Source organism: Aspergillus heteromorphus (assembly GCF_003184545.1).
Source record: "Aspergillus heteromorphus CBS 117.55 chromosome Unknown BO70scaffold_17, whole genome shotgun sequence".
Taxonomy (NCBI): Eukaryota; Fungi; Ascomycota; class Eurotiomycetes; order Eurotiales; family Aspergillaceae; genus Aspergillus; species Aspergillus heteromorphus.
This window is the reverse complement of record NW_020290422.1, coordinates 341,823-368,670: the sequence shown is the minus strand read 5'-3', so window position 1 is coordinate 368,670 and position 26,848 is coordinate 341,823. Positions and strand designations below refer to the sequence as shown.

Here is a 26,848-nt window from a genome sequence, read left to right as displayed (position 1 = left end):
AGGACTGTTGCGCCGGAGATGGGAAGAGGTGGTCGGTTGAAGGGCCGGGTGGTGGTGGAGGGGGATCGGAGGGGTAAGGCGAAGATGCGGAGGGTGGAGGTGAGACTCTGGGAGCGCATCGGGTTGTTCGGGTGTGAAGGTTATGGATTTGTATGCGCCGGTCGCGATCTTTGTTGGGAAAGATTGAATGACGGAGGAATAGAGAAAATGACGCGAGCTTGAGACTCTTCAGAGCTGTCGTTGTCGCCGCCGGATCTCCGCCGATTTGCCTGAGGCTTTTACGTCATCCGAACCGAGGAACTAGTTACCTACCATGTAACTACGGAGTGTTGGGTTGAGGATCAGGATTTCGCAACAATTCTGAGCTTAACTGCCAACTCCCCTCTTCTTGGATAAAATAAAGTGTATATGTAGATACCAAACACGTAAGCATGTATGTATGTATGTACGACATATGTTGGCCACATGACGCCCTTCAACCAAAGATGCCCGCATGGTAAAAACGCCCCAGGGTATCTCGAGTATATCAAACGCTGAACCGAAGAGACGAGAAATCGCCAGAACAACCATCGCAGTGCAAGTCAACGACGTTTAACAACGCCAACGACCGTCAAAACACCTTCGCCAACTTCTACCCGCCAGCCCTCTCGGGCGAGCATCTTCCCCACGGCCGGCCCTAAGCGGGACGTCCCGTCGTGACTGTGCCTTCCGAGGCCAGTGACAATGCGATAGCCCCCGCGGACTGGATCCCCACCTCCTCGCATGTATTTGGCGTCGCCCAAAGACTCCCACCACTCTGACACCCGTGCGCTAGCGATCCGGACCGCATCTTGCACGGACACTCCGTGTAGATCCAACATGCTCGAAGTAGACTGTGTGTCCACCAAGGCGTCGGCGGCCGCAGCTGCATTGCGCCTGGCGCGCTCCATATGGTCTCGTCCGACCGCCGAATAGTACGCGGCCGCACCCCCCATCAATCGATCCGACTTGCCGCGTCTGTACGCTAGCGATGCTTTCGACAATGCTTCTGCGCCAGCTGTGAAGTGTAGGCCTGCTGCACTTCGTGCTCGATCAAGGTCTCGGGTGACTGGCACATCTGCAGTCCGTTTTGGGCGTACCTCCTCGTCTTCAAGGTCCAGAGATAGAGGTGATGCCGTGATCTTGATCAACTCGGACACTGAGGACGCCACAGGAGCAGTTAACATAGCAGCTGCCAGCTCATTAGCAGCCGAAACTGAGCCCCTAGTGACCTGAAGTAGACCGGCAAATGTAACCGGTGGGACAGAGCCGAACTCCTGCGTGAGCTCAGCGATTTGCGTAACCATAACTGGATTTTCAGCAATGGCCAATTCACTCTTCGGCGCATGTGCGGAGGCAAGGGCCTGAATCGCCCCTGGTAGTGAAGCTCCATTCGCATGGTAAGTCGAGCGGACCGTCTCTTTCTTCAAGATGGGTGAAGTTCTAGCATGGATGAAATCAACATCCTTTTCGGCAGCATCCCATTTGTTTAGAGTAGGTGTCTCATCCAAATATGACACAGAGCTTAGAGGTGACGAAATATCCTGCTTCCGACCATTCTTGTTCTTGCGCTTGCGTCCTTTCTTCTTTCCAGCGTCTCCGGGGCCATCTCCGAAGCCGTCAATGCCTTTAGGAACAAAGACCTTGGCTCCGTCCTCGTCAGTCGGCTGCTCATCGAAGAAGGTAAGGTTCAGCAAGACATCCATAGAGCGATCGATATCCCCATTAGACTTCTGCAGGGTGTGTTGGACAGTAAAGCGGTCCACCGAGGGAAACATCTCGGTCAAGTAACTGATTTTGTCATCTTCATTTGCCCCGGACAGACGCATAGACCCATCCTCACTAATAATGTACGACACATGATCAAATGATTTCGCGCCACCTTTATTCTTGCCATGTGCGCTTTTATCACCCAGCCCGATACCAGAGAAGCCAGATGTGAGACTACTGAGATCTGTTTCGTGTGACCGCACTGTGGTACTCTGGGATCCACTGCTCTCTGATAAGATGCCATCGAGCTCCGCATTGTTGTCTGGACTCAGTCCGGACGTGCCGGAGGGGTCAAATGGTAGATCCTCTTGCTCCCAAGCGGACAATCTAAGGGCATCAAGGGTGTCGCGAAGCTGCTGAAGTTGTGTAGAGTCTCTAAGGTCATAATCGAATGCAATGGCGGTAAGCAAGGCAGGGTCTAGAGGAGGACAGTACGTTTTTTCCAGGTCCTAGAGTAAATTCAATCCCAAGATCAGCTAGCTATTCACATCTCGAAAAAACTGCGTCATAGCATGTGCTGGCAAGTGACCGCACAATCAGAAGACGGCTAACCTGGAGTGGATCTTCCACTGTATCACCCATGTTCAAAGCCAACAATAGGAAGCAAAGAAATGACTGGTTTGCTAAGCATTCCTTGGTAAGCAACTGGGAGTCTGGTGCTTGTCTGCAACACGAAACCCGTCGTGAATATTTTGTTGTGGAGAGCCTGCCTGGCAACTCTCATCTCCGTGGGCGCGGGGTTGGCTCCGCCCGATGACATAATCCGACGGCAATGTCACCCTGTCATGTGATATGCCGTATACTTCTTCTGGCACGTGCAATCAGAGGCAGAGACTCTGGGCTGGTTTATCCGTTCTAACCCTTTGAGGCGGTCGGGAATTTGATTTAGACTAGGGAGGAACCAGTTTAATCATACGCCATCCCTATCAGGTAGGTGTTTTGCGCTTAGTACTTGATAGTAATAGGACCTGGATATACATATGCACAAACAGTCACCTCATATCCAGGTAGTCTTCATAAATTAACCAACGATAGGTGTCTAGTAAAATTCTCTGGTCTGTCAACAATGTACAGAATGGTATAACTCTATATCTTCATAACACATGCATGCTGTATACACCGGCTGCCTCTTCTAGTTGTACTTGGCCATGAACTCGGAGTGGAACTTCACAATACGCTCAACCCAGTCCGTTCCAGGAGCAAGGAAGGTCGTACGGAAGTGCAGAGTGTTCTCCTTCTGGCCGAAACCAGAACCGGGGACAACACAGACACCGGTGGCGTCGAGGAGGCGCAGGCAGTAGAACTCATCAGCCGCACGGTTCTCAGCCTTGGCGGCCTCGATAGCCTTGGCGGGCAGAGTGATGGTGGGGAAGAGGTACATGGCGCCCTAACCATTGTTAGCAAACAATCCAAAGCAGATAGCGGGAAATGAGGTGGCTCACCTGGGGCTCCTGGCATTCAACGCCCTCCATGCGCTGGAATGCCTCGTAGAGGGCAAAGGCGCGCTTGCGCAGGCCATCCCGAATACCGTTGTATTCCTTCTGGTACAGCTCGTGGCTGGGTGCGCCCTCCTTGGGAGGGTTCACCATCAGCTCAACCAAGCACTGCCCGATAACCGGCGGGCAGAGCATGATGCTGACGTACTTGTAAACCTGGGCGGCGACCTCCGGGTCGAAACCAACCAGTTCGAAGTAGCCACCACGGTGACCGCACTCACCAACCATGCCCTTAGACACACTGTGTAGGGAGACCAGCTCCACGTTGTCGTACTTGCCGGACACTTCCTGCTGAAGCTGACGGAGTCTCTTCTTGAAGGAGATGAATTCGCCCGTGAAGACGTTGGTCTGGTACACCTCGTCGGCGATCACCACCAGCTTCTCCTCCGCAGCAAGGTCGAGCACGCCCTTGATGTCCTCGGCGCTGAGAGAAGCACCGGTCGGGTTGCCGGGGTTGATGACGACAATGGCACGGACATCGGTACCAGCAGCCTTGGCCCGACTGAGGTTCTCACGGATAGCGTTCACATCGGTACCCCAGGCCTTCTCCTCTTCCAGGTTGTAAGGAACGCACTGGGCGTTCAGGAGAGACAGGGTGGCGGTGTACAGAGGGTATTGGGGGATGGGGACGAGAACACCAGCACTGGGGCCGTCGCAGATGATGTTCAGCAGGGTGCTCACACCAGAAGAGGCACCGCCGGTCAAGTAGAGGTCCTGGGGGTTGGCGGAGAATCCATCACGCTCCTCGATGAACTTGGCCACGCTGTTACGGATGACGGGAGCACCCTGACTGTGACTGTAGGCACCAACGCTCTGGACATCGGCAAGCAGGACCTTGGCCCGGTCAATGACATCCTGCTGGTAGCCGAATGTGGTGCGGAGAGCCTCGGGGTGCTCGAGCAAGGCGGTGTTCTCGAGAAGACTGAGGACTTGACGGAAGAAGCTGATGGGCTTCTGGTCCAGCTGCTGCGGGTTGCCGATGTTGGCGAAGATGACGCTGTCGAAGGGCAACGACTTGTCTCCCTCGGACAGCCTCACACGGTATTCCTCCGCCTTGACAGCCAGCTCACCACGGACGGCATATTTGGCAGCCTTGACGTGGGGGTTGATGTTGTCGAGGTTCAAGCGACGCTCGGCGGAGGTGGCCAGGGTGCGTCTGCTGGGGAGGGTGACGGTCATGGTGGACTCTGTGATGGTGGGATACGGTCAGCTATTCTGCGTCAACACTTGCCCTATGCAGCAGGAACAGTCGATGCGTCCGAAAGGCGGAGCAGGCCATTTTGTAGGCAAGCATACGGGGCACCGGATGTCACAGGATGGGCGGCGTGGGCGTCTGACACCGCAGCATACGCGGGGGGGGGCACATCCAATGACAGGCCGGCGACTGGACCCGAAGATTGGCCCAGCTCGAGACACGGGAGGGGTAGGGGGCATAAAAAGGACTCACCCCTCAGTAAGCCAGCGGCGGGTAGGCCTGCCCTGGAGGAGAGATGGCGCGAGCCATTCTGGTGGCACGATAGCCTGAGGGCCCCATTCGGCCGGGAAACCGCGCATCTTAGCGGAGATGCCCGCAGATGGGAGGCGAGCTTAAATTGCCAGGTCATGATGTTAGTTCAGTTGGCTTCCTGGCGCTCCAAAACCGGCCAATTGCACAGTCAGACGTTCTCCACCGTGGGGGCAAGCGGAGGACTCGCAAGGGACTTCTGATTGAAGGGCAGAAATGACGAGTCTGACAGCCAACAGAAGAAGACCTCTCGTTCCCTGAATCGAAGCCCGGAAAGCAGATCCCAACGGAGGAAAAAAACGACGCGGGAGAATTCCCACCGGGCGGTGAGTGGATGACTCAGCGCTCCCCGCGCGGGATGAGGCCCGAAGGCCAGTGTTTACATGGATGCGGTGTGTCTAGAAGTGAAGTAGAGTATCCTACGAGCAGATGGATAGTAATGATGGTGGGGGTTTGCTGGGAAGAGAATCGATCGTTCAAAGGTACTCCGTAGCTGTGCAGCGAGAAGGCAACCAACCAACCCTGGTCGATCCATCATAACACCGGATGGTGCCTGGTGGTCATGTGACCTGGTCATCCCGTACGATCTCCGGGCCCTCCCGATATCTTCGGCTCGCCCAGGCCAGGTCAGTTCCGGAGTGCTACACCGACCCTACGAGCTAGCGCTGTGCCAGGTAGCCAGCCACTAGAATAACCGGTAGCACTACGGTTGGCCCTCCATCCCCTCTTGCCGATTGATTGATCTTATCACCGAAGTCGTCGAGGTCATGTTCTCTTCGCTCATTAGACGTATGATACAGCAGCGCTTACTGTGGCGCTCGCAAGGGGTTCATGGTGAACAGGGGGAAATGATGGTTAAATCACTAAGGTTTCTCATCTAGAAGATCATGAACCACGTGATGAGTTCAGATCAGACCATGTCTGGCGTCCGTTCCCATCGTCACTCTAGCTCCGTTCGCTTCCTCGCAACCGCACGGCCTGACCATACTTTTGCAGCTTCGTGATCAGAGCATCGCCATGCTTCACCACATCCGCGTATTGCTTGTTCTTATCATCCGGTCGGTTCGTCTCGATAATACCGTTCACACGGTCGATGGTGCATGCAATCCGGTTGCTGGCAATGAACTTGGCAAGATCCCTGTGACTGTTAGTTGATGCGGTCGTGTAGGATTGCCTGAGTGCAGACTTACCGATCCAAGTAGTCTACAGTGACTCCGAAGTCGCTGGCCATGCTGTTCAGGCCGACGACGCGGTAACTCTGGAGCAGTTGCTGGTATGCCCGTAGTCTCATCTCCCGCACAAACCACGCGCGGTGCTCGTGCAAGTAACGGTCCTGGTTGAGGAAGTTATCCTCCACCGCCGCCAGCGACACAAAGAAGGTCCGGTAGTTACCGGTGTACAGACTGTCCACCAGATTGGCGAGGGGGGAAAAGTCCACGGGTAACTCTGTTTCGGCCTGGACACCGGAGCCGGCGAAAGTGGTCAGGTTAACAATGGTGGTTGCCGCAGAGGGCGTGGTCTTGGAAACAGTAGCATCCTTCATTTCCTCATCCTGGGCGCCCGGTCCAGAGGAGACCTCGCCGGTCAGAGCGGCCAGCCGGTCCTCTCCGGGTCCAAGGATGGCCTTGATCTCAGGCGCGTCCACGACCTTAGCCTTGAAATCAACCCGCTTCAGAGATAACGAACCCGCAAGGATCGAAAAGATAACCAAGGACGAGTAGCTGCACAGTTCGTAGCTGGTGAAGGTGGACAGACTGTCGAGGAGCAGGGGAGCAGCGAGGCTGTAAGAGCGGATAGTGAGCAGGTGTAGCCCCTTGTAGGCCTTCAGGCGATTCCTCCGATCCCAATCACCGCCACTCTCGATGAGGGTGTTTGCCCGTTCAATGTTCTTCTTCACAGACAAAGTATCTCCAAAAAAGAGGCCAATCCGGATCATCGCCAGCATCAGATCGATCTTGGTCCCGAGGAATGACGTCTTCTCGAGGAGGGCTTCGTAGGATTCAATAGCTTTGTCCTGTCGGTAGATTCTAATATCAGCATATCGGGCATCGAGGAGTGACATAACCCTAGTAATCCTAGGACTCTCATATTCGCAGCTTGTCCAGACATACCTTATCGCCTACCCGTGCCCAGAATTCAGCGCGCTTCCCCCGTGCGGCCAGGACCTCGGTTTCCCCGGCGGCCTCCTCCGCCTCATCTTCCTCCTTCTGGAACGCATCCAGCTCCTTCCGGTTATTCTCTACTAGTGACTGGTACAACGCTTCGTCCCAAGGGAAATCGATCTTCTGAGGTGACTTCCGCGAAGCCAACATATTCGAGGTAAGCAGGGACTTGCCCGGGGCCTGAACGGGAACGCCTTCGCCAGAGTGGTTCAGGATGCCTTCGACGGGATGTGCGAGGTGACGGTAGAACGGGGCCATCTTGTTCTCAGATATGACATCTTGGAGCTTCTTCAATGATGTCTGGCGCACGACTTGGGGGCATGCTGGGTTGGAGAGGTTGAAGACATGTTGGGCGAGGGCGAGGTTGGGGTACTTTATGTACTGCGGATCGGACCCCATTCTGGCGACGGGGGGGAGGGGCAAGTGGTTGAAGAAGTATTGATTACAAGAGTGAGGAGGTAATAAGGCTAAAACGGGACGGAAGGTTGAGAGGTTCGTGAGCAGAGGATGATGGATGAGGCAGATACATCACGTATGAAGCGTAGCTGACCCGAGCTCAGCTGGGGAAAGGTTGTTCCGCCGCCGAGATGTCTTCCCGGTTTTAAACGCCCGCCTTACCAATCCAACCGCTCCGAATGAGCATCCTTTTATTCTGACACACCATGAACTCTGAGGTCGATTTATTCTCTCACTGTTACCCAACGGTCGCTTAAGCTAATCGACGGGAACTTTAAGTGGATTCTATGCCCTCAAGAGTGCAACCATCAATATTACACGAAATAGTGCCTACTTACATTCTCCAGGGTTCTTTTGACTCGGCCGGGCATACCCAGTGAGAGTGAGACCAACACAGGATATTTTCCGCCACGGAGAGCAGCGTGGCGGTATGGTGTGCCACTTGTTATTAGATTGGTAGCTCAGGTGGTTGCAGTACCGAGTACCGGATCCAGCAATCTATAAACAAGTGTCGAATATCCCGGTTCCTCCGGGCTTAAGCCTCTTATCGCGTCGAGATTGGCGCAGAGCAAGCCAAGGGCCTGCAGCAGCCAATGGCATGATCAGAACTTTAGTCAACCCTCAATCCTGGAGGCCCGATATTGAACATGCCTGCAATTCTGTGTTTCTATGGCACCCATGAGGTCATCATGTAGCGCGAAATCCAGTAATGTTGTGAAAGGATGATGCTCATCGAAGCTGGCGGAATACCACTTCAGATGTCTATCGTTGGATTGCACTGAGAGCGGTGTATTACGAAATGAAAACTGAATGCTTTATCAATGGATTTGCTCTGGGAGATTACCACGGGATACTCCGAACCTTGTATATCAGCGGCCCACCTAGAGAGATTCATTATGTCCTGCGGTCACTCACAACACCATGCTTGTGATGGCTCTGCCTGCACCCTTGCACGACTCTCTGCCTTCTGATATTTGCAACTCAAGTCATGCTATGAGATATGGTGTACAAGATGTGAGTACTCCGTACTCTGTACTAGGTCAGTCGTACATTCATCGTTGTAACCAGCCATTGTGTGGAATGGTGCCAAGAACAAAATGCAGAGACAAAAGGATTCAACCAGGTCAAATCAAAGATTTGGACTCGGCGAATAACAAGATGCGGACCGCGGAGTATGGGGTGGCCCAGCCCGAATGTTGCCTAGCGCAGCGTCGCTCTTGCAGCCGAAGACGGGGAATCAGCAACTGAACTACACTGAAGGCTCCACTCCACGGCGGTGGGAAGGCGCTAAGGCTGCGACGGGAGGGGCCATACTACCAACCTCGCCTGGATCAGTTCAAACTACCACTACACTAACTCCCTTCGCTCCCTGGTCCTGGGAAGACATGGATCAATCAGGAAATCGGGCATGTGCTTCACACCGGCTCCCCGATGGCCCTCCCGTGTTTCTCTCGCCTTCGGGGATCCATTCCCTGATTTCTTCTTGTTTATTATATCATCGTGACCGATACTATAAGTAGGAGGCACAACCTCCGGAGTGACGGACTTCCTTCCCTGCGTTGTCCTCGCACCTCCTTCTGCTGACTATCAGTTGGGTCCTGCAACACTTGTGCGGCATATATTTCCTCTCCCCCACTTTTACCCACATTGCAATTGTGAGGTCTGACAGCAAAGCGGTCGCAATGGAGCCCAGAGCGGATGTTGAGTCTAAGGGAGTGTTACCATCTGAGAAGGACTCAACCTCTCTTGAAGCAGAGGCTTTGGGTGCAAACGCACAACTCAAAGGTCGCTGGGAACGTAGTTGGCCTACCATTGCTTGTGGTGCTGGTCTTTTTTCCGATGGGTATCTCAATGGTGTACGTTCCCTCCATCTTGAAACCTATTATGGCCTACCACCTTCTGTACCCCAACTTTGATGTTACCGTGAGCTGTTAATAACCTTTACCCGCTTCAGATCATTGGTCCCGTCAATACCATCCTCAAGAGGCTCTACCCCAAAGAATATGCCGACTCTCCCGCGAGTCAGAATGTCTCTTCCATCACCTTTGCCGGCACAGTCGTGGGCATGCTTATATTCGGATACACAAGTGATCATTGGTCGCGAAAATGGTCTCTCATGATTTCCACACTGATATTATTCCTCTTTGCCGCCTTATGTGCTGGTGCGTACGGATATCATAACAGTCATTATGGATTGTTCGCTGCTCTTACTGCCTATCGGTTCTTCCTGGGCATCGGAATTGGCGGCGAATACCCTGCAGGATCTGTTGCAGCAGCCGAAAACACTGGAGAGCTAAAGCAGGGGCATCGCAATCGGTGGTTCGTGATGTTCACCAACTTCCAAATTGACTTCGCCTATGTTGTCTCCGCACTGGTCTCAATGATCTTGGTCTTGATTTTCACTGAGAAGCATTTGCATGCAGTCTGGCGTATTGGATTGGGACTCGGCGTTATTCCCCCGCTCAGTCTGATCTATCTGCGATTGAAGTTGGAAGAACCCGAGGAGTTCAGTCGGGAGCGCATGCACAAATTTCCCCTTTGGTTGATTCTCAAGTTAGTTCTATCTTGCTTGCCTCTTTATCGTCAGCGTATATGCTAAATTATTCCCACAGGTTCTATTGGAAGCGTCTGGTTAGTATCTCTTTGCCAATTGAATGTATTAACCATGGCTAATGACGGATAGCTTGTGTGCTCACTTATCTGGTTTCTCTATGATTTCTCTTCGTATTCATTCAGCATCTACTCGTCTGACTGGATCGCTATTATTTTGGGGGACAATGCTCCTCTCTGGAAAAGCTTCGGCTGGACCACCCTAACATATTCATTTTACATCCCGGGTTCCTTTCTGGGCGCCCTAGCGAGTGACTGGCTGGGGCCGCGCAACACCTTGGCTCTTGGCGTCCTCCTACAAGGTATTGTTGGATTCATCATGTCTGGCTGCTATGCGTATCTTTCAACAGCAAAGAATGTCGCAGGGTTTGTTGTGGTATTTGGGTAAGCCATACACCCCACCATTCTTGTCTGTTTACTAACACAGTTATAGCATCTTCTCGAGCCTTGGTGAATTCGGCCCTGGTGATAACATCGGCCTTTGCTGTGCCAAGAGCAGCGCAACTTCCGTTAGAGGCCAGTTCTACGCTATAGCTGCAGCAGCCGGCAAGATAGGGGCCTTTGTGGGAACATATGTGATTCCAATCATTCAGGACAATGCCCCGAACAAGGTCCGGGCCGGCCAGGATCCCTTTTTCGTCTCCAGTTCGCTGTGCATACTCAGTGCTGCATTGGCCTTCTTCCTCCTGCCAAACATCGGACAGGTATGGCTTACCACCAGGCCTTCCCGTGGAAATTTGGTGAAACCGCAGCTAACGGTTCCCTCTAGGATACCATTACGCATGAAGATGCAAAGTTCCGTGCTTACCTCGAGACCCATGGATATGACACGTCCACCATGGGCAATCCCGACGAGCAATAGTTATCATCTCTTGCAGCCCGTGCGCTCAACCTCGCCAGCAATGCCCATCTAGCGCCAGCCCCTCCTTGACCCGAGCGACATCCCTATCCGACAGCCCTCCGATTACCGATACGAGAGCCCTAGCAGCATGATCGACCACTAACGCGGCCCTTGATGAAAACCAAATCCCCAGCGCGAATGAAAGCCCAGAAACCCCAGACGATAGCCCGAAAAGTTTAGCCCAGAAGCGCGATTGTGAGATCCCTTTCCACCTGAAGATCCCTCACGGCGGAGATTTTGCTATCACAGATCAGATGACGATTGTCATGTTTAGCTTCTTATTTGTACTCCGTAGATAAGTCTAGAAGAGCCTTACAATGTCCAGCAATGATTTTGATGACCAACCAGTCGGTAAAGTTAAATCTGTATTGTGGAAAGACCGATGCCTACCGTATGCACGGAGACCGTGCGTGATGCGGGCACTTATTTTTGGATAGGCTGGGAGAGGTACCTTTTTCCTGCCCTTGTTTCCCTCGGCCAATTTGTAATCTCTTCGCCTCCTTCCCCCCCTTCCTGCCACAGGTCCGATCAAGGGCCTGACACGTCAACTGCCGCGTTTCGTGTGGCAGCCTGGACGGTCTCCTTGCAGCCCTCGGGTTCAGGCAACCAGGTTGACGGCTACCCGCAGCGAATCCTCAGCCGCTCGAGTCTCGCCGGATTCTTCAACTTCCTGCACCATAACTTCCGTGCTGCACATACCCACCTTCGCGGTTTCAACAGCTGCAGAGACCCATGTTGCCTGGGATGTTGCAGGCGAGGCTTGGTGTTCTTTGGCACCCATGCAGCGTGGATAGCCACCAATGCCCCCCCCCCCTTTTCAGATCTCTACCTATCTAGCTGCTACTTCTGCACCGAACACAGACCAACCTAGCCTTCACCTGACAGCCAAGTTCAATACTGCCTGCGCCATATGCCGACTAGGTCTCGCGTTATTGGCTGGGCGCAATACCACCTAGTACCTACCTGATCGCTTGGGTGTAAATCAGCCTCCCTCTCTCGGTCTCTCCACCACACCATGTCACTGCACCATCCCAGCATTCGGGCTTCGGAGTGCATTGCTCGATCAAGTTATTCGTCAGCAAACCCAATCTCTCACTGGCATGTATGTACGGTTATCTCGCGCATCACAAAGAAGACGGGCCACTCTCATTCCTGACGCATTCCTATGGGATGCAGACCTCGCGCGCCGATCATTATCCATAAGCACAACCAAGCTTTGCAGCTGCAATGCCCCCCTGCAAGGGAGGCGAATCGGGACCCGCAATGTACGTATCCTTTTCGGGATGCGCGATAGCGGCCAGACACCGGTTGAAGGGGTGGGTTGGGTCTGTGATTTTGCTCGATGCTATGTGTCGAAACTGTAAACCGTTCTTCCCACCAGGCTACGAGCAAACCTTTTAGTCTGTCACCCCAGGAAAAATCTGACTTGTATTCCCGACTGATTCCCATGGCTTATTTCCCTCATCTACGCATTGGCTTCGGTGAGTTCACGAGGCTACGACAATTATCACTTACCGGTAGCTACGTGGAGGCTCCAAGGCAGGCATCCCGCGTCAGGCTCGGAGATTGAGGCTTTTTTTTTGGCCCCGGTCCGACCCAGTGGGGATAGCTCTGTTACGTTAGACCAGGATGTTGCATCCTATTCTTGACATCAGCAATTTCAACCTCGTCCTCTCCGTTATAGGTAAGAAACACGAGAGTCGGACGTTTTCGGATCGAAATGGCTGACGCGTTGCCAAGGTCTCTATATTCTTCTCTTCGGGTTTGTATCCCTCAAGCTCAAGCAGAGATGGTATCTTGGTGAAGCCTGTATGTATGCTTTTATCACTTCTGCGTTAGATTGTCGTTGTTAATAGCAGCCCAGTGCCCGCTCTCCTTGTTGGCATTGCATTCGGGCCGATCGGGGCCAAGTACTTGAACATATCGCAATGGGGAGGTGATGATGACAACAAGAACAGCGAGATTGCCTATGTAAGATCTCTTTCCTTCGGACCGCCCGTGAGCCTGTGCTAACCGTGCCAGGGCTTGACACGTCTGGTCATCGGCATACAGCTGGTCAAGGCTGGATATGAACTACCCAAGAAATACCTCAAGCAGCGTTTCAAGGAAATGATCATTTGCTTACTTCCTCTCATGATCATATCGTGGATTACAACATCCGCGTGCGTGAAGCTCCTGATCCCACGCGTCTCTTATGTATGTTTAAATCCATTCCCTCATCCGACATTCTCTAGGATCTACTAACACGCAACTGCAGCTCTCAGCTCTTATAATTAGCGCCTGTGTGACCTGTACAGACCCAGTTCTCTCGCAAGCGATCGCCAAAGGCCCGTTTGCTGATAACTACGTCCGTCGACCCCTGCGAGAATTCATTTCTGCGGAGGCAGGTGGCAATGACGGGTTCGGCTTTCCCCTCTTACTGCTTGGTGTTTCTCTCTTACGCTATGCGGAGGCACCGGCAAATACTCTCAGCTTGGAGGTCTTTGATCTAGAACGAGGAGTCCCCGACGTTCTCGGAACAACCGGAGTCGGACGCTTCGGTGGCGGCGCTGGCACTGCTCTGAAGCATTGGGCTGTTGAAGGTGTCCTGTACATGATCTTCCTGGGTGCCTCTTACGGCGCCTTTGTGGGATTTCTGTGTCAGAAGTTCCTCGCCAAGGCATTGAAGCGGAAGTGGGTCGACAATGAGAGCTTTACACTTGTTCCTGTGGCAATCGGGCTTCTCGCAGTCGGCACTTGCGGCTGCTTTGGCTCCGACGAGACTCTCGCCTGCTTTATCGCGGGATGTGTCTTGAACTGGAACGGACTTTACCACGAGGAGATCCAAGCTCGACATGACTCGTTCAACTCGACTATCGAGACTATTCTGAATTTCAGTGTGTTCATGTATCTGGGCGCAACCATGCCATGGGGCCAATTCCAAAGTCCGCACACAGGAATCACTCTCTGGCGGCTGTTCGGATTAAGCTTCATGGTCCTGGCTTTTAGGCGTATTCCCGCCATCCTGGTTGGATACCGATTAATGCCGAAGGTGTGCAGTGACTGGAAGGAGGCGCTTTTTCTCGGTCATTTTGGGCCAATTGGTAAGCTCACATCTACATTTCGCTCTTCATCTTCCTACTGCTGACGTCGACCTGCAGGAGTGGGCGCAATCTCGTATGTGGAATACACTCGACGACTGTTCCCGGCGCCCGGACAAAGTGACAGAGAGATCAATAACCTGACGACCTCTATGGTGCCTGGTAAGGATCCTGGATCTGCAGATGTATTATGACTTCTAACCATCTACAGTGGTCTACTGGCTTGTCCTTTTCTCCATTGTCGCCCACGGGCTATCTGTCCCAGCTCTTAACGCCCTCTACAGAATCTTCAAGGTGCCTCGAATCTACGACCACCCCGTCGCGGTAGTCCTTCTATCCGAGAACGAGCCTCTACCCAATAACTGCACGATGGACCGCGGGCGGCATTCGATGATCGTCAACAACCGGTTCTCGCGGCCGTTGGAAAGCGACAGTGAGACGGAGAACAAGGAAGATACGGCGATGCTCAGATTAAGTGAAGAGGGACCGGCTGAAGAGCGCGTCGAGCGGCTCTCTACGCAAGAATCAACGGAGCGGGCATACAGGGCCGTCAATACGAGAGGCATGGTATAGGTATAGCCTGGATCTTACAGCGCCTGTGCAGGTGCACGCTCAAGCTCGGCATGGATCATGATACGATATCTGTTCATTAATCGAAAGTTCGTCGTCGTCTCATCGTCGTCTCATCGTCATCGTCACCGTCATCAAGCTATCCATATCCATATCCTTATCCATCGCCTCAAGCGTTCAACTCTTCCTTTTCCCACCTCCTTTATCAACTACTCGCTTCACGCAACACCTTCTGCTAGCGCAACATTGCGAACTTAAACGGGGCAAGTCTATAACCGTCAGCTATCGTCACGAGAGAACAGCAACAGCGACAAGAACCCAAATACCTTTCCGCACTTGCCGCAAGTCTTCGTCTCGCCGGGGATGGCAGCGCCGCAAGAGGGGCAAGAAGTGTGAGCACCGGCCATTTTTGCTGGTTGTTGGATGAGAACGGTTGATGAGATATCGGGGTAGTAGGTAACTGGCACGCACGATATGTAGTCAGTACCTAGACGGCTGGCTATGCGAACCCGACCTGGGAAACTCACTGCGTGGGGTTTGACGAGTGCGATAGTATATGAGCAGGGATCAGAGAGGGAGAGAGGAGAGAGGAGAGAGAGAGAGAGAATATGCAGAAGAGCTAAAAAAATACTAGGGTTGGCAATCGCGAAGCGATGATTCACCGGGTTTGTTGTCCCCCCGCCCCGTCATGCCCCGCTGAGGGGGCCGACTGACTCGGGTCTGATTGGCTGGTTGGCTGATAAGCTGGGCGGGAGGGGAAGGGTGTTGGTGCCTGATGGTGCCTGATGGGTATCACACTGTCAGTGGATACTGAAGAAGTAGTAGTTATATATCTATTTAGGGGAAGGATTCATATGAAGAAAGAGGTACATTCCAAAGTGACGTTCAAGTCTGCCGTGTCAGAATAATAAATATCTCACTATCTTCCAGTTTACCTCTTCCACCGCATTACAACCCACTTGTTTCCTTGTTGCTCAATCTCTATCTTTGAGCGAGCGGGCTCTAAGTACAATCCGATATCTACTACTACATTACATGGAATATCTATCTATCTACAGATTATTAAACCCAAGCGACAAAAAAAATAAAGAAAAATCAAGAAAAAAACCTAATTCAGCGGAAAAATATCCTACCTACCTACCTACCTACCCACCTGACCAGTTAATAACCCACCCGCGTAGCGTATGAGAAAGTGGATGATCTGTGGTATTTGCTAAAGAAGGAGTAACTACCTACTAACTATGTACTTACCATAAAACCAAGTTGGCGAAAACGCCTCCCTTACATAATTATTCCATCGACAACCAGTTATAACTAAAGCTATAAACTCTATATATGGGTTCACTACTACTACCACCACCGAGAAGAAAAGAGAGGAAATACTTTAAACTCATGACATGATTCTTTTTTTTTTTTTTTTTTTTTTTTGCTTTTTTTCTTTTTTTGCCTGTTGGTGGTTAATGCTAGACGATTGTTTCACAGGAATGGAAAAGGTGATGGCAAGGAAGGTCCCGTACGTGACGAAGCGAAGGGAAATCGTTGCTAAGATAACTAACTAATGAACGAGGTAGTTACTAACTACTATGTAAAGATGGTGGAAGAGCATGCAGCCTCAGGCAGTACAGTACAGTACAATACAATACAGTACAGCTACCAGGAGAAGAGGAATAGTTACCCAGGTATAGTTACTCAACAGTAAGCTGTACTGCACAGTGTGTAGATATAAGTAGTAGCTACAACGAAATTGCAGAGACAGCGAACAATAACGCGCGCAGTCGTGTCCATCAGACAGACAACAGCAGTAGATAGAAACTCAAGTCCATCTAATGCAAAACATTAGACTTCAAGGCCTATTACCTATCTCAATCCTATATACTGCAAGATACTTGACCAGGTAGGTAAGGTAAGGAAGGTATATAGGTGTTCATACATACAGAATGTCGCCTAAGGCCAGGATCCTGAGTAAGCAAACAAGAATCAGCTGACAAATACAAAACCGCCACAGCGAATAGTAATTACCCTATTGCTCTCTACAAACTAAAAAGAAAAAAAAAAAAAAAAGATACTGGTATAAGTGAATGTCGTTAAACTAAGGACCGGCCTATGAGAACTCGAACTCCTCCCTCGCGAGTCGCGACCAGCCCCGACAGAACCAGAAACAAACAACAAAGAAAGAAACTCCACCCAGTGCACCGCCCAGTGAAAAATAAAATCAAACGGGTATTCCCAGCTCCCACTTCGTCGCGACTGTTCCGGACAGCAGCGACAGGCATATCTCACAGCATGCTACTGATAGCCGGAAGTCGCGAGACGACCGCTCCGCTGCAACGCGGATTCCGAGCATGGCGTAGACATCAATCATTCTGGTACCATTATGTCATCTGGCCCTTCATCTGAATATTCATCATCTTGTCTGTCTTCTACCGATCATCATCGGAGAATCAAGAATCTGTTTACTTGGTGATCAAGTTCAGATAGTCGGCCACGATAAGCGTCACCATCCTGTGGATCCGGGGTTAGTTTGGTTTTTAGTTCATACGGGGTGGGTGAGTGGGGGTGGGGACACTAACGCATGGGGTGCGATCCGCACGTAGTAAGTGCCGAAGCCGCGGTAGAAGCGCAACCAGCCCTCCTCCTGGACGACCTTGCGCGCGCAATCCAGCACGCCCTTGTACGGCAGGCGACCGGTCTGAGGGTCCTTCTGCTGCTTCTGCAGACGGGTCTTGACGAAGTCGAACGGCAGCGAGAGGAAACTGGCGAAGAAGCCGGCGATCGCGGACGCGGCGAAGGTCTGGTTCTGGGCGGACAGGCTGGTGTGCATCTTGAGCTGGGCCTTGGACTCGGCGAAGAAAGTCAACTGGCCGACATTGAGCGCCATGGCGCGGATGACGGTGGGGAATGCGCCCGCCCACAAGGCCGCGACACCCTCGGTGCGCGAGATGCGGAACAGCGCGTCCAGAACCGATCGATAGTGGGCCCGCGCCTCAGGGGGCTTCAGTCCGTCGGACTGCATGCGCACCAATGCCAGATCAGCCGGGTTGCCAATCATGGCGGCGACGCCTCCCGCCGTGAGACCGGCTCCGGCGCGTTCGGCGAAGGTGACACTGCGGTTGGCGGCCTCGGCGCGCTTCTGGAGCGTCTTGCTGAAGGTATCGAAGAAGCCCAGACGCGCGGTGGTGTAGACAGCTTGACGGAGCAGTCCCGCGGACAGTCCAGTGTACAGGTCGAGTACCTTGCCGGAGGCGACGATGTCACGGGCCACACCGATGGCGGACGGGCGGGGACCGGTGCGGATGCCCTCTCCGGCGAGCTGCAGGCGGACCTTGATCATGTCGATGGGCTGGATGACGGCCGTGGCAGTCATCCCAGCGAGACCACCATTGACGAAGGGCAGGGCGGTGCGCGTGTAGGGGTGGTGGAGGAAGTCGACGGGGGCGGGGGCGTCTTTGACAGCAGGCTGGGCCTCTTTGGCGGCCGAAGTGGTGGAGGCCATGTCGACGAAGAAGCAGGATTCACACCACTGAGACTGAGAGGAGGGGGTTAATAGCCGAACAATGGCGATGTGGGGAGTGCCGTGACAGGGTATTTAAAGGATTTGAAATGATTCAGAGGTTTCACAGGAAGGTTCAGGAGGAGAGTTCAGGACAGATGGGGATTTTCAGGAGGAAGGTTTTGAAGGAGGCGGGATGGAGACAAGGAAGGAGACGAGGACCATGCGGGCATGTGCTTGTCAGGCACTCAGCAAGTCTGGCCGTGACGTGGGCCGCGGGAGGGGAAGGCCACTTACCGTGGATGCAGGCGGTGACACGGGGGACGAGAAAAAGTAGGAAGTGGACTTGTTGTCAGATGATGCAGGCGATGCAAATGATGGCAGACGCGGGGGGGGGGGAGTTGAAGGGAGTTGAAGGGAGTTGAAGTGGGACAGATTGGACAGAGAGGGGAGAGTAAAATATGGACAAGAAACAGAGTGAGGCCGCAGGGTAGCATCCCGTATTAATACTGTCGGCGGATTTCTGGCTGCCTGGCCAGACTGTCCAGATCCGTGTTATTTGTCTTGACTAACTCGGTCTGCGATCCTCGGAATTGCCATCCCCATTTCCAACCCCTTCGCCATCCCCACACTCCACTTCCAGAAGAAGCTCACGGATTGTCGCTACTGCACGATGCCGTCAGCTGGAAATGCGGGGGGGAGGGAGGATGCCACGTCCATGGTGAACTGTTGGGTTGTCTGTCTCTCTCTCTCTCTCTCTCTCTCTCTCTCTTTCTTTCTTTTTCTTTTTCTCTTTTCCTCTTCTGTTGTGAACCCGATGATCGAATCTCAATAGTTGATAGATAGTTCCCATCGTCCCCATCTCCATTGTCCTCTCTGCAATAATGTCCAATACGAGAAACGTCATGGCGGCAGGCGGGGGCCCCACCTGGGGAACCCGCGCTAGGCCCCATCGGGCGGCACGAGAACCGGCCGGGCCACGCAAAAGGCCCGAGGTTGTTTGTTGTCTGGTCAAAAGTCGCAAGTGAGAGACCGAGCCATACCCGAGACTAAGCCGGATCTCTCACTTACTACTAGTTACTAACTACCACCTGCTGGCTATGATCCTGTACACTGACCGCAGAAGGAATGACAATACAGGCAGTGTACTCGGTAATAGCCGTCCACTGATAACGTCGAGCTGTCTCCAGATCGGCTATTCTGTCGATCCAGGGGCTGATCAATCTTCTTCCGTCGGATCAATCTGGTCCTCGTACATACATACATACATGCAACACCTTACCTGCCTTGCAACTCACAGCAAGTTCTACTTACTTAATACCAACGACTTCACTACACTACACTACAACTACTACGACGGAGTACATCTATATACAGTGACATGCACTCAACATCTCAACATCAAACCCATCACATCACAAAACCATGAATGACATGAACAAACAACAAAGCATACAGGAATCAAGGATAAAAACACATCCCTCACCCACCCAGTCGATCCCTTCCCCCGATCCTTTCTTCCCTCGATTCCTCCGAATTTCGGCCTCCACAACCCAACCCACCCAACCCTGGAAAATAATGGATGGGATCCCAATGCCCTGGAATCTGGATCCGGAGGAGTCCTTCTCCGTTCCCCACATCTATGACTTCGCTTGGCACTTACCGCTCTCTGACTAGTTAGATGGTTGGACGAGACCCCTGGATGGATTCTGGATTCTGGATTCTGGATTCTCGATGCAGAAACCAGCGGACGGAGCACTGAACTCCTAGCTCTCTCTGTCTGCCTTTGGTCTACTGACCTACACACTTAACTACTGCTTACTTACTGACCTGCCTGCTGGGTAATTACCGAGGGAATAACAATCGGATCCATCCGATCCTCATATCTGTCTCCTTAGACACCCAAGTTATCTTACTATTGAGTTGCAAGACGGCGGAAGGTTCGGTAGATACCTACCATCCATCCATCCATCCATCCATCCATCTATCAATCTCCTTCTTATCAACAATAATCACAAAAGTAACAATAACCAGCCACGTAGAACAGAACAATCCAGCCTCATCTAGACCTTTATTCTCAATTTTTTTTTTACACAAACTGAGAAACAGTCTATAACAACCGTTCCTCATCTCGGGATCCCGGGCGGGTGGGAGGAGGAGGAGGCAGCGGATACTAGATAGCGGATATGTCTTGGCCAAACCTCGGGTATCAACCGTTCGGTAGACTCGGTAGTAGTAGTAGTAGTACTAAGTCAGTAAATAATAATGAGTAATCACCCTCGCTGACTGGCACGCAAAGGATTAACTACTGGGGCGCTGGGCCTACCGCTACGCTACGGCCCCCGGCCCCCCCGGCTACGGCTATCTACGTACTCTGGCAAAAGTGGACCGCCGATTCTCGCTGGAATCGAAGCACACATGTCATGTCGCCTTGATATCGGCGGAAAAATAACTACGACTGATACGAATTCGAGCAAATCGAAACATTATTCAAAAGGTCATGTATCTACCACATGGAGCTATTGATTATTCCGTTCCATGTATCCGTGCGGAAATAGCCGAAGGCATCCATCATCGTCATCATCACAACACAACACAACACAACAATCACCCACATCTTTCTCCTTGCGTCCTGCGTCTTGCGTCTTGCACAGCCCAGTATAAAGATCTAACTGGTATCCACCCGGGGCCGAAATTGAAGGACCGGCCCTCTCTTCTGGCTAATGATATGATCGTAAAGTTGGAACTCGTTTGGATTCGTCCTGCCCACGCCGCTGGCGCCGCGGTGTCCAGCCCCCATTTCGCCTGCCGTCGTGTCTGGGCGCCGGAAGTCGTAGCTCCACACGAGGTGCGCCAGCGCCAGCTGCAGCTCCATCTGCGCCAGGTGTCGCCCGATGCACGCTCTCGAACCCTGCGAGAACGGGGTGTAGGCGGCCGAGCTGCTCTCCAGATCGTCTGAGAGCCACCGCTCGGGGAGGAACGCGTCCGGACGGGGGAAGTACGTCGGGTTGTGGTGGATGCTGTAGATGCCTGTGCCGACGCTGCAGCCGGCGGGGATCACGTTGCCGTCGACGATCAGCGTGTCGCCTTTTTCGACCCGGCGGTAGGGACATCCGGCGACGGCCGGGGAGATGCGCAGCGTTTCTTTGATGCAGGCCTGCAAGTAGCTGCATTGTTGCAGGAGCGGGCCGGTGCGGATGGCGTCGGGGCTGGGGAAGGTGTTGCGGATTTCGTGTGCGAGTTGCGTGTATGCGTGTGGGCAGGTCGCGAGGTAGAAGAGGCTGGCGCAGAGGCTCACGGAGGTGGAGTCGGAACCTGGGGAGGTCAGTCAGTGTTGGTTAACAATGTATGACAGAGGAACTGACCTGCAACAGCTAACATGGCAGCCTCGGAATACACGTCCACGTCGCTCAGTCCCTGGCCGGTTACGCTGTCGCGTGCGCTGGTCAACCGACTCAGGACATGTCCGGACATGCTGGCTGCATCCGTCATCATATTGTTCACCAGCCGATGGTATCGCTTCATCCCGCGCACCTCTTCCTTGAAAAGCTTCTTATCGAGTCGGCCCAGAAACAAATACGGCGCGTACATCAGCAGCGACAACCGCTTCATCATCCCCGAGATGTCATACACTGTGCACTGGTGCTCCTGGCTCCCCAGCAGATCACACGCCTTCCCAAACACCAGATCCGTGATGACATCGAACGCGAAATATCCGCACCATTCCGACATCATCATGGGCGGACCCCACGCACCATCAGCCTTGGCTGGATACAGCGCGTCGCGGAATTTGCGCACATGCGCCAGCAGCTTCGGTTCGAATTCGCGCATCGCGGTGCTAGAGAACCCAGGACCGATGATCTTGCTCCGTTTTGCGTGCTCCTTGGGACTCGTGACCGTGAGGAGGTTTTTCGTTCCGAGTTGGATGACGCCGTAGTGGACGTCTTTGCGGAGATCCTTTCCACGCACGTAGATATCTATCCGACGTTAGACGACAGCCGCAACCGAGGACGGAGAACACGAACCTTTCATCCCACTCTCCGTGTTGAAAATGACCAGATTTGGCGTGTACCGAATTACCGGACCTGCATACTCAGCCTCCAATTCGGCAGACCAGACAGAGTTTCCTACCGTATTTCTGATGACACCACCAGATGTGCAGATGCAAGTCTCCCTTCACGGCATGATACGCCGCCCCGGCCTCTGTGAACTTCCCCAACCATGGCCCGGGGTATTTGGCCAGCGGGTGGAAATAAATCTGGTAGATGCCATATCCCAGAATCTGGTTCATCAGTCTCGCCCACAAGAGCGACAACGGCTCCAACTCACCGCAAGCAACACAATCCCAACCCCTACTGATACCCGGGAAAGAGAAGAAAGCGGCAACGCCAGCGAAAGCTCGTCCATATTGCGAAGATGAGTCGATTACACCTCTCCCATGGCGATCGGGATGCAGAGACGAAATTCAAATGAACCGGGAAGGGTTCGCACCCGCGACAGCCCCTGGTATGCTTATATGTGTAGCTGTGGCACTCGCCACCAAGGGAGAGGTTGGGCCCCAAGGGGTCATTTGGAGGGGGGGGGGTGTGGGTAAGTATATCCTTTCCCACGCGCCAATCGTAGATCATGTCGGGGGGGCCGTCTGGAGCATTGTGACGACAACTCGAGGTTGTGGATGAAGGGGCCTCCGGGGGACAAATTGCGATGTGACGGGTGGTTTTGGTATTTGCCCCTTGATTGGACTAGGGGTGAAGCATATTTCTGATTCCCAGGTATGCTGTGATCTCGAGGGCACAGACGACGCGTCGGAGATGGTCGCCGGCTGAAGGCGATCGGAGATCCAGGTGCATGATGCGTCTATGCAGGGTTGATGGTCTCCTGTGTCTGGACCACGCGTCCATGCGAGGCGGAGGTCTGTATCTGAGATGTTGAAGGTTGTCGCGGTCCAGCAAGGCCTGGTCTGTTGTGTCTGTGCTGACGTGAAACACTGGGACCTCCTTGCGTTCGGGGGGAAGCATGTTGGGCGACGGGTGGCATGCCAGATGTTGTCGGGAGTGTGGATTCTTGAGTTAGCAATCAGAAGCTAAGACGTATGGTTTAATTGTTGTCAGTGGACTTTCTAAAAGTGCTTGCAATCCGGCATGTTCCACAGGCGATCATGAGCAACATATCCACGGGTCCATGGGCCCAGCCCTCGCAAAGCCGTCGCGGACGGTACAAGAGTTCAGTTGGTCTATGCGAACGAGAGTCTGATTCGGCAGCGAGAAAGAAACAAGATCGTCCGCTAGCCACGCCAGGATACCTGTGAAGAGGCACAAGACATGTGCGTCAAGAAGTAGTAATCTGCCGAGATCCAACTTCCCCAAAATAAACTTGATGGGTGCGCCCGTGACTGCCAACAAGGGAAACCACTGCCTAAGGCAGACAGGCAGGCCAACCTCTACCGCTAGTATTACACTCGCCACTACGGAGCACAACAGAAAAGTATCATATCAAAGATCAATTTCTCAATTTCTACCATGTATCCCTAGGCACAACCTCGAGACCCAGCGAAAAGCCCAAAGAAAAAATGCCAATGGTATTTTCCCCGCCATTGGGGGGTTATCCACACAGGGTAACTGTGGGAAACTCATATGACCCATTATCAAACGCAGCACGCCATGCAAGATATCAACAAAAGAAAAAGAAGGAAGCACGAAAAGGAAGTTTCATATCAAGAGGAAAGAAAAAGAAAAGAACATTTTTACTCAGTCACCGGGCCGGCCGCAATGACCTCCTTGGTAGCCTGGTCGGAGTACTTGGCGAAGTTCTCGTTGAACAGCTTGCCGAGCTTGTTGACCTCGCCCTTGAAGCTGGTCGAGGCGGTCCAGCTGTTCTTAGGGTTCAGCAGCTCAGCGGGGACACCGGGGCAGGAGGTGGGCACGTGGAGGTTGAAGACATCGTAGGTCTCGTACTCGACGTTGTTGAGGGAGCCGTTGTGGATGGCGTCCAGGATGGCACGGGTGTACTTGAGAGGGCAGCGCTTGCCGCCGGTGGTGGCGCCAGCGCCAACCCATCCGGTGTTCAGCAGCCAGGCGTTGGCCTTGTGCTCCTTGATCTTGTCCGCCAGCATGCGGGCGTAGCGCATGGGGTGCAGGGCCAGGAAGGGCTGGGCGAAGCAGGAGGAGAAGGTCGCCTGGGGCTCCGTCACACCGTCCTCAGTACCGGCCATCTTGGAAGTGTAACCCGAGATGAAGTGGAACATGGTCTGCTCGGTGGTGAGCTTGGAGATCGGGGGGAGGACACCGCGGGCATCGCAGGTGAGGAGGATGATGTTCGAGGGGTGCTTGTCGGAGATGCAGGGGATCTTGGCGTTCTCGATGTACTCGATGGGGTAGGCACTGATCTGGTTAGCTTGGTCTTTCATCTGGCGGGCTGAGCATGCTTACCAGCGAGTGTTCTCAGTGAGGGTAGTGTCGTCGTAGTTGACGTTACGGGAGATGGGGTCGAAGACAACGTTCTCAAGGACGGATCCGAAGCGGATGGCGTTGTAGATATCGGGCTCCTTCTCCGCGGACAGACCAACGCACTTGGCGTAGCAGCCACCCTCAATGTTGAAGACACCACGGTCAGTCCAGCAGTGCTCGTCATCACCGATCAGGGCACGGTTGGGGTCGGCAGACAGGGTGGTCTTTCCGGTACCAGAGAGACCGAAGAAGACAGTGACATCGCCGTTCTTGCCCTCGTTGGCAGACGAGTGGAGAGTCAGGACGTTGTGCTTGACAGGCATCTCGTAGAAGAGAACGGTGAAGACACCCTTCTTCATCTCACCGGCGTACTCGGTACCCAGGATGACCATCTCCTTCTCGGCGAAGTTGATGGCGACGGAGGTGGCGGAGGTCATACCCTCAGTGAAGCGGTTGGCGGGGAAGGATCCGGCGTTGTAGATGACATAGTCGGGGTGGAAGTGCTTCAGCTCCTCGGCGGAGGGGCGGATAAGCATGTTGCGCATGAACAGAGCATGGTAGGCGCGAGCGCAGACGACACGGACGCTGATGCGGTATCTCTCGTCCCAACCGGCGAAACCATCGATGACATAGATGCGGTTACGGGTGTTGAGGTAGTCGACAGCACGCTCACGGTTGATACGCCAGACCTGTAGACATTTTGTTAGCCGTCAGCCTTAACATATGTGATGACGTCATCCGTGAGACCCTGGCTGCGCAAAACAAACACCCGCAGGAACACAGCCAGTCCGCATAGGAATCTGGCGTCGCACAGCAGTAGCGAGGTGAAAATGCCTCAAGGGATGCGTTGAGGCATTTGTTTCTTCCCGACGCACTGCCAATGCGACTTGCGCTGCCAGAAAAGCTTGGGTTCCGGCCACGCATTGCGAGACGGCTTGTCAAAGCGGGCCATGCAAGGGGCGATCATAGTGTGCGATGTATGCGTCCAGGGTCCAGCACGACAACAGGGAATGGGAGGCAAAGCACATACATCAGGGGTCATAGGCTTGTTGACAGGTCCCCACCAGATGTCCTTCTCTGATGATTCCTCCTGGACAATACGCTTATCTGAGGGAGAACGGCCAGTCTTGGCTCCGGAGTAGGCAGTCAAGGCACCGCTGGAGGTGATGGCAGTACCAGTCTCGTAGACCAGAGCATCTTCGTAGAGGGCAGGGACGGCGGGGTTGGCAATCTAACCAGGTCAGCGATGATGGAGGAGACGTGCGACGGGGTCAGGTGTCTTACAATAGCAACGCGGTCGTAGTCAATGTGGGCGTGCTCGTGGAGTTCCTCCTCGAGTTCAGTGTGACTCTGACCGGGCCTGAAGGTTCATGGTCAGCAAGGGTTCATCCTAGTTATGCGACACCACGAGGGCCAACAGCAGAAGGCCCCGACGGTGGAAGGAAGAGGACAAAGAGAAGAAGAAGAAGAAGAAGAGACAAAAGGGACGACATACAGAACACCACCAGGGTGCAGAGCCGTGCGATTGACCGAAGCAGCAACCATTTTGTTTAGAGAAGTGGAGTGGTAGTTATTATTTCGTTGCTTTGCAACCTGCTGTTGGAAGAAGTCTGAAGTGAGAAAGCCAGGTTCGACGGGGGCAGCTGGGGGTATATGAATGTTTGAGGCAGGGGTCATGATGGGCGCAATCCGGGGCGCGACGAAGAGTGGAAATCGAAATCGCAGTGCCTTCTCCACCGTTCCGCGGGTGATGTCGGGGCAAGGGACCGAGTCGAGGCGGCGGTGGTTATCGTGGAGCCTTGGAGGAGTCGCGACGCAGCAGCAAATGCGCCAAATTGGGCGAAATGTCTCTCGGGGGGGGCGTCCGAAAAGTCCCGAACCCCAGATGTGGGCACGAGGTGGTTCCGGAAGGGCTGGCGGATGCACCAACGAGAGGTGCGGGAATAATTGATGCGTCGGAAAACAAGTTCACATTAATGTCTCATCAACGGGGCTAGTACTAGTGACTGGTCTAGCAGATAACTGCTGGCTACGAGGTATTTATTTCTTTTGCGGCCGGTATGATGATGATGCGGATGAGTGAGTACTGAGTAATACACTACAAAGACCCAAGGACGCCTGACACTCTGGGCAACTGCTGAACAAATGGCAATGGACACTGGGGGGGGTGGCAGTTGGAACGGGGGGGGGGGACTGGGGAAGTGGTGACGTTGAGCCGATCTCAGTGGCATCAATTAATGCAGGCCGGAGTCTAGAGGCGATGGACGCAGTCGAGAAATTTGCGGGGGAAGCGCAGGCAGTAGTGGCTAGTACTACTGGCTCGGCTAGGGGGGCGCTGGACTATA

At 53.4% G+C, this 26,848-nt stretch overlaps 9 protein-coding genes across 9 annotated transcripts; 3 read left to right on the top strand and 6 right to left on the bottom strand.

Annotated features, from left to right (window-relative positions):
• Positions 1-372: 372 nt before the first annotated feature.
• On the bottom strand, positions 373-2,483 carry BO70DRAFT_317142 (Smr domain protein). The gene is made up of 2 exons (XM_025540373.1): positions 2,341-2,483; positions 373-2,237 (listed from the first exon to the last, which is right to left on the bottom strand). Exons 1-2 carry the CDS (start codon positions 2,368-2,370, stop codon positions 582-584), a joined length of 1,686 nt encoding a protein of 561 aa, XP_025398251.1. The 5' UTR covers positions 2,371-2,483; the 3' UTR covers positions 373-581.
• Positions 2,484-2,729: 246 nt separating this feature from the next.
• Positions 2,730-4,703, bottom strand: BO70DRAFT_363188 (putative alanine aminotransferase). Its single transcript, XM_025543502.1, has 2 exons — positions 3,231-4,703; positions 2,730-3,175 (listed from the first exon to the last, which is right to left on the bottom strand). The coding sequence occupies exons 1-2, from the start codon at positions 4,461-4,463 to the stop codon at positions 2,921-2,923; spliced, it is 1,488 nt and encodes a 495-aa protein (XP_025398250.1). The 5' UTR covers positions 4,464-4,703; the 3' UTR covers positions 2,730-2,920.
• A 574-nt stretch (positions 4,704-5,277) lies between these two features.
• On the bottom strand, positions 5,278-7,454 carry BO70DRAFT_338823 (proteasome regulatory particle lid subunit RPN7). Its single transcript, XM_025541221.1, has 3 exons — positions 6,900-7,454; positions 5,979-6,802; positions 5,278-5,926 (listed from the first exon to the last, which is right to left on the bottom strand). Exons 1-3 carry the CDS (start codon positions 7,347-7,349, stop codon positions 5,734-5,736), a joined length of 1,467 nt encoding a protein of 488 aa, XP_025398249.1. The 5' UTR covers positions 7,350-7,454; the 3' UTR covers positions 5,278-5,733.
• Positions 7,455-9,088: 1,634 nt separating this feature from the next.
• Positions 9,089-11,243, top strand: BO70DRAFT_338820 (putative MFS phospholipid transporter (Git1); the record flags this gene model as incomplete). The annotated part of the gene is made up of 6 exons (XM_025541220.1): positions 9,089-9,262; positions 9,361-9,959; positions 10,019-10,037; positions 10,090-10,400; positions 10,450-10,720; positions 10,786-11,243. 6 exons carry the CDS (start codon positions 9,089-9,091, stop codon positions 10,876-10,878), a joined length of 1,467 nt encoding a protein of 488 aa, XP_025398248.1. The 3' UTR covers positions 10,879-11,243.
• Positions 11,244-12,546: 1,303 nt separating this feature from the next.
• BO70DRAFT_294029 (putative plasma membrane antiporter) lies at positions 12,547-14,570 on the top strand (the record flags this gene model as incomplete). The annotated part of the gene is made up of 7 exons (XM_025539462.1): positions 12,547-12,601; positions 12,658-12,726; positions 12,782-12,888; positions 12,940-13,113; positions 13,175-14,000; positions 14,058-14,159; positions 14,209-14,570. 7 exons carry the CDS (start codon positions 12,547-12,549, stop codon positions 14,568-14,570), a joined length of 1,695 nt encoding a protein of 564 aa, XP_025398247.1.
• Positions 14,571-16,589: 2,019 nt separating this feature from the next.
• On the top strand, positions 16,590-17,103 carry BO70DRAFT_61615 (uncharacterized protein). Its single transcript, XM_025548593.1, has one exon. It carries the CDS (start codon positions 16,671-16,673, stop codon positions 16,962-16,964), a length of 294 nt encoding a protein of 97 aa, XP_025398246.1. The 5' UTR covers positions 16,590-16,670; the 3' UTR covers positions 16,965-17,103.
• Positions 16,632-18,478, bottom strand: BO70DRAFT_430211 (putative mitochondrial dicarboxylate carrier protein). Its single transcript, XM_025548141.1, has 2 exons — positions 17,138-18,478; positions 16,632-17,069 (listed from the first exon to the last, which is right to left on the bottom strand). The coding sequence occupies exons 1-2, from the start codon at positions 18,058-18,060 to the stop codon at positions 17,021-17,023; spliced, it is 972 nt and encodes a 323-aa protein (XP_025398245.1). The 5' UTR covers positions 18,061-18,478; the 3' UTR covers positions 16,632-17,020.
• A 1,902-nt stretch (positions 18,479-20,380) lies between these two features.
• BO70DRAFT_338811 (cytochrome P450) lies at positions 20,381-22,613 on the bottom strand. The gene is made up of 4 exons (XM_025541219.1): positions 22,189-22,613; positions 22,083-22,142; positions 21,423-22,034; positions 20,381-21,372 (listed from the first exon to the last, which is right to left on the bottom strand). The coding sequence occupies exons 1-4, from the start codon at positions 22,346-22,348 to the stop codon at positions 20,726-20,728; spliced, it is 1,479 nt and encodes a 492-aa protein (XP_025398244.1). The 5' UTR covers positions 22,349-22,613; the 3' UTR covers positions 20,381-20,725.
• A 100-nt stretch (positions 22,614-22,713) lies between these two features.
• acuF (phosphoenolpyruvate carboxykinase PCK1) lies at positions 22,714-26,475 on the bottom strand. Its single transcript, XM_025548140.1, has 6 exons — positions 25,999-26,475; positions 25,788-25,863; positions 25,534-25,734; positions 24,486-25,192; positions 23,813-24,437; positions 22,714-23,120 (listed from the first exon to the last, which is right to left on the bottom strand). Exons 1-6 carry the CDS (start codon positions 26,178-26,180, stop codon positions 22,800-22,802), a joined length of 2,112 nt encoding a protein of 703 aa, XP_025398243.1. The 5' UTR covers positions 26,181-26,475; the 3' UTR covers positions 22,714-22,799.
• Between the last annotated feature and the right edge of the window lie 373 nt (positions 26,476-26,848).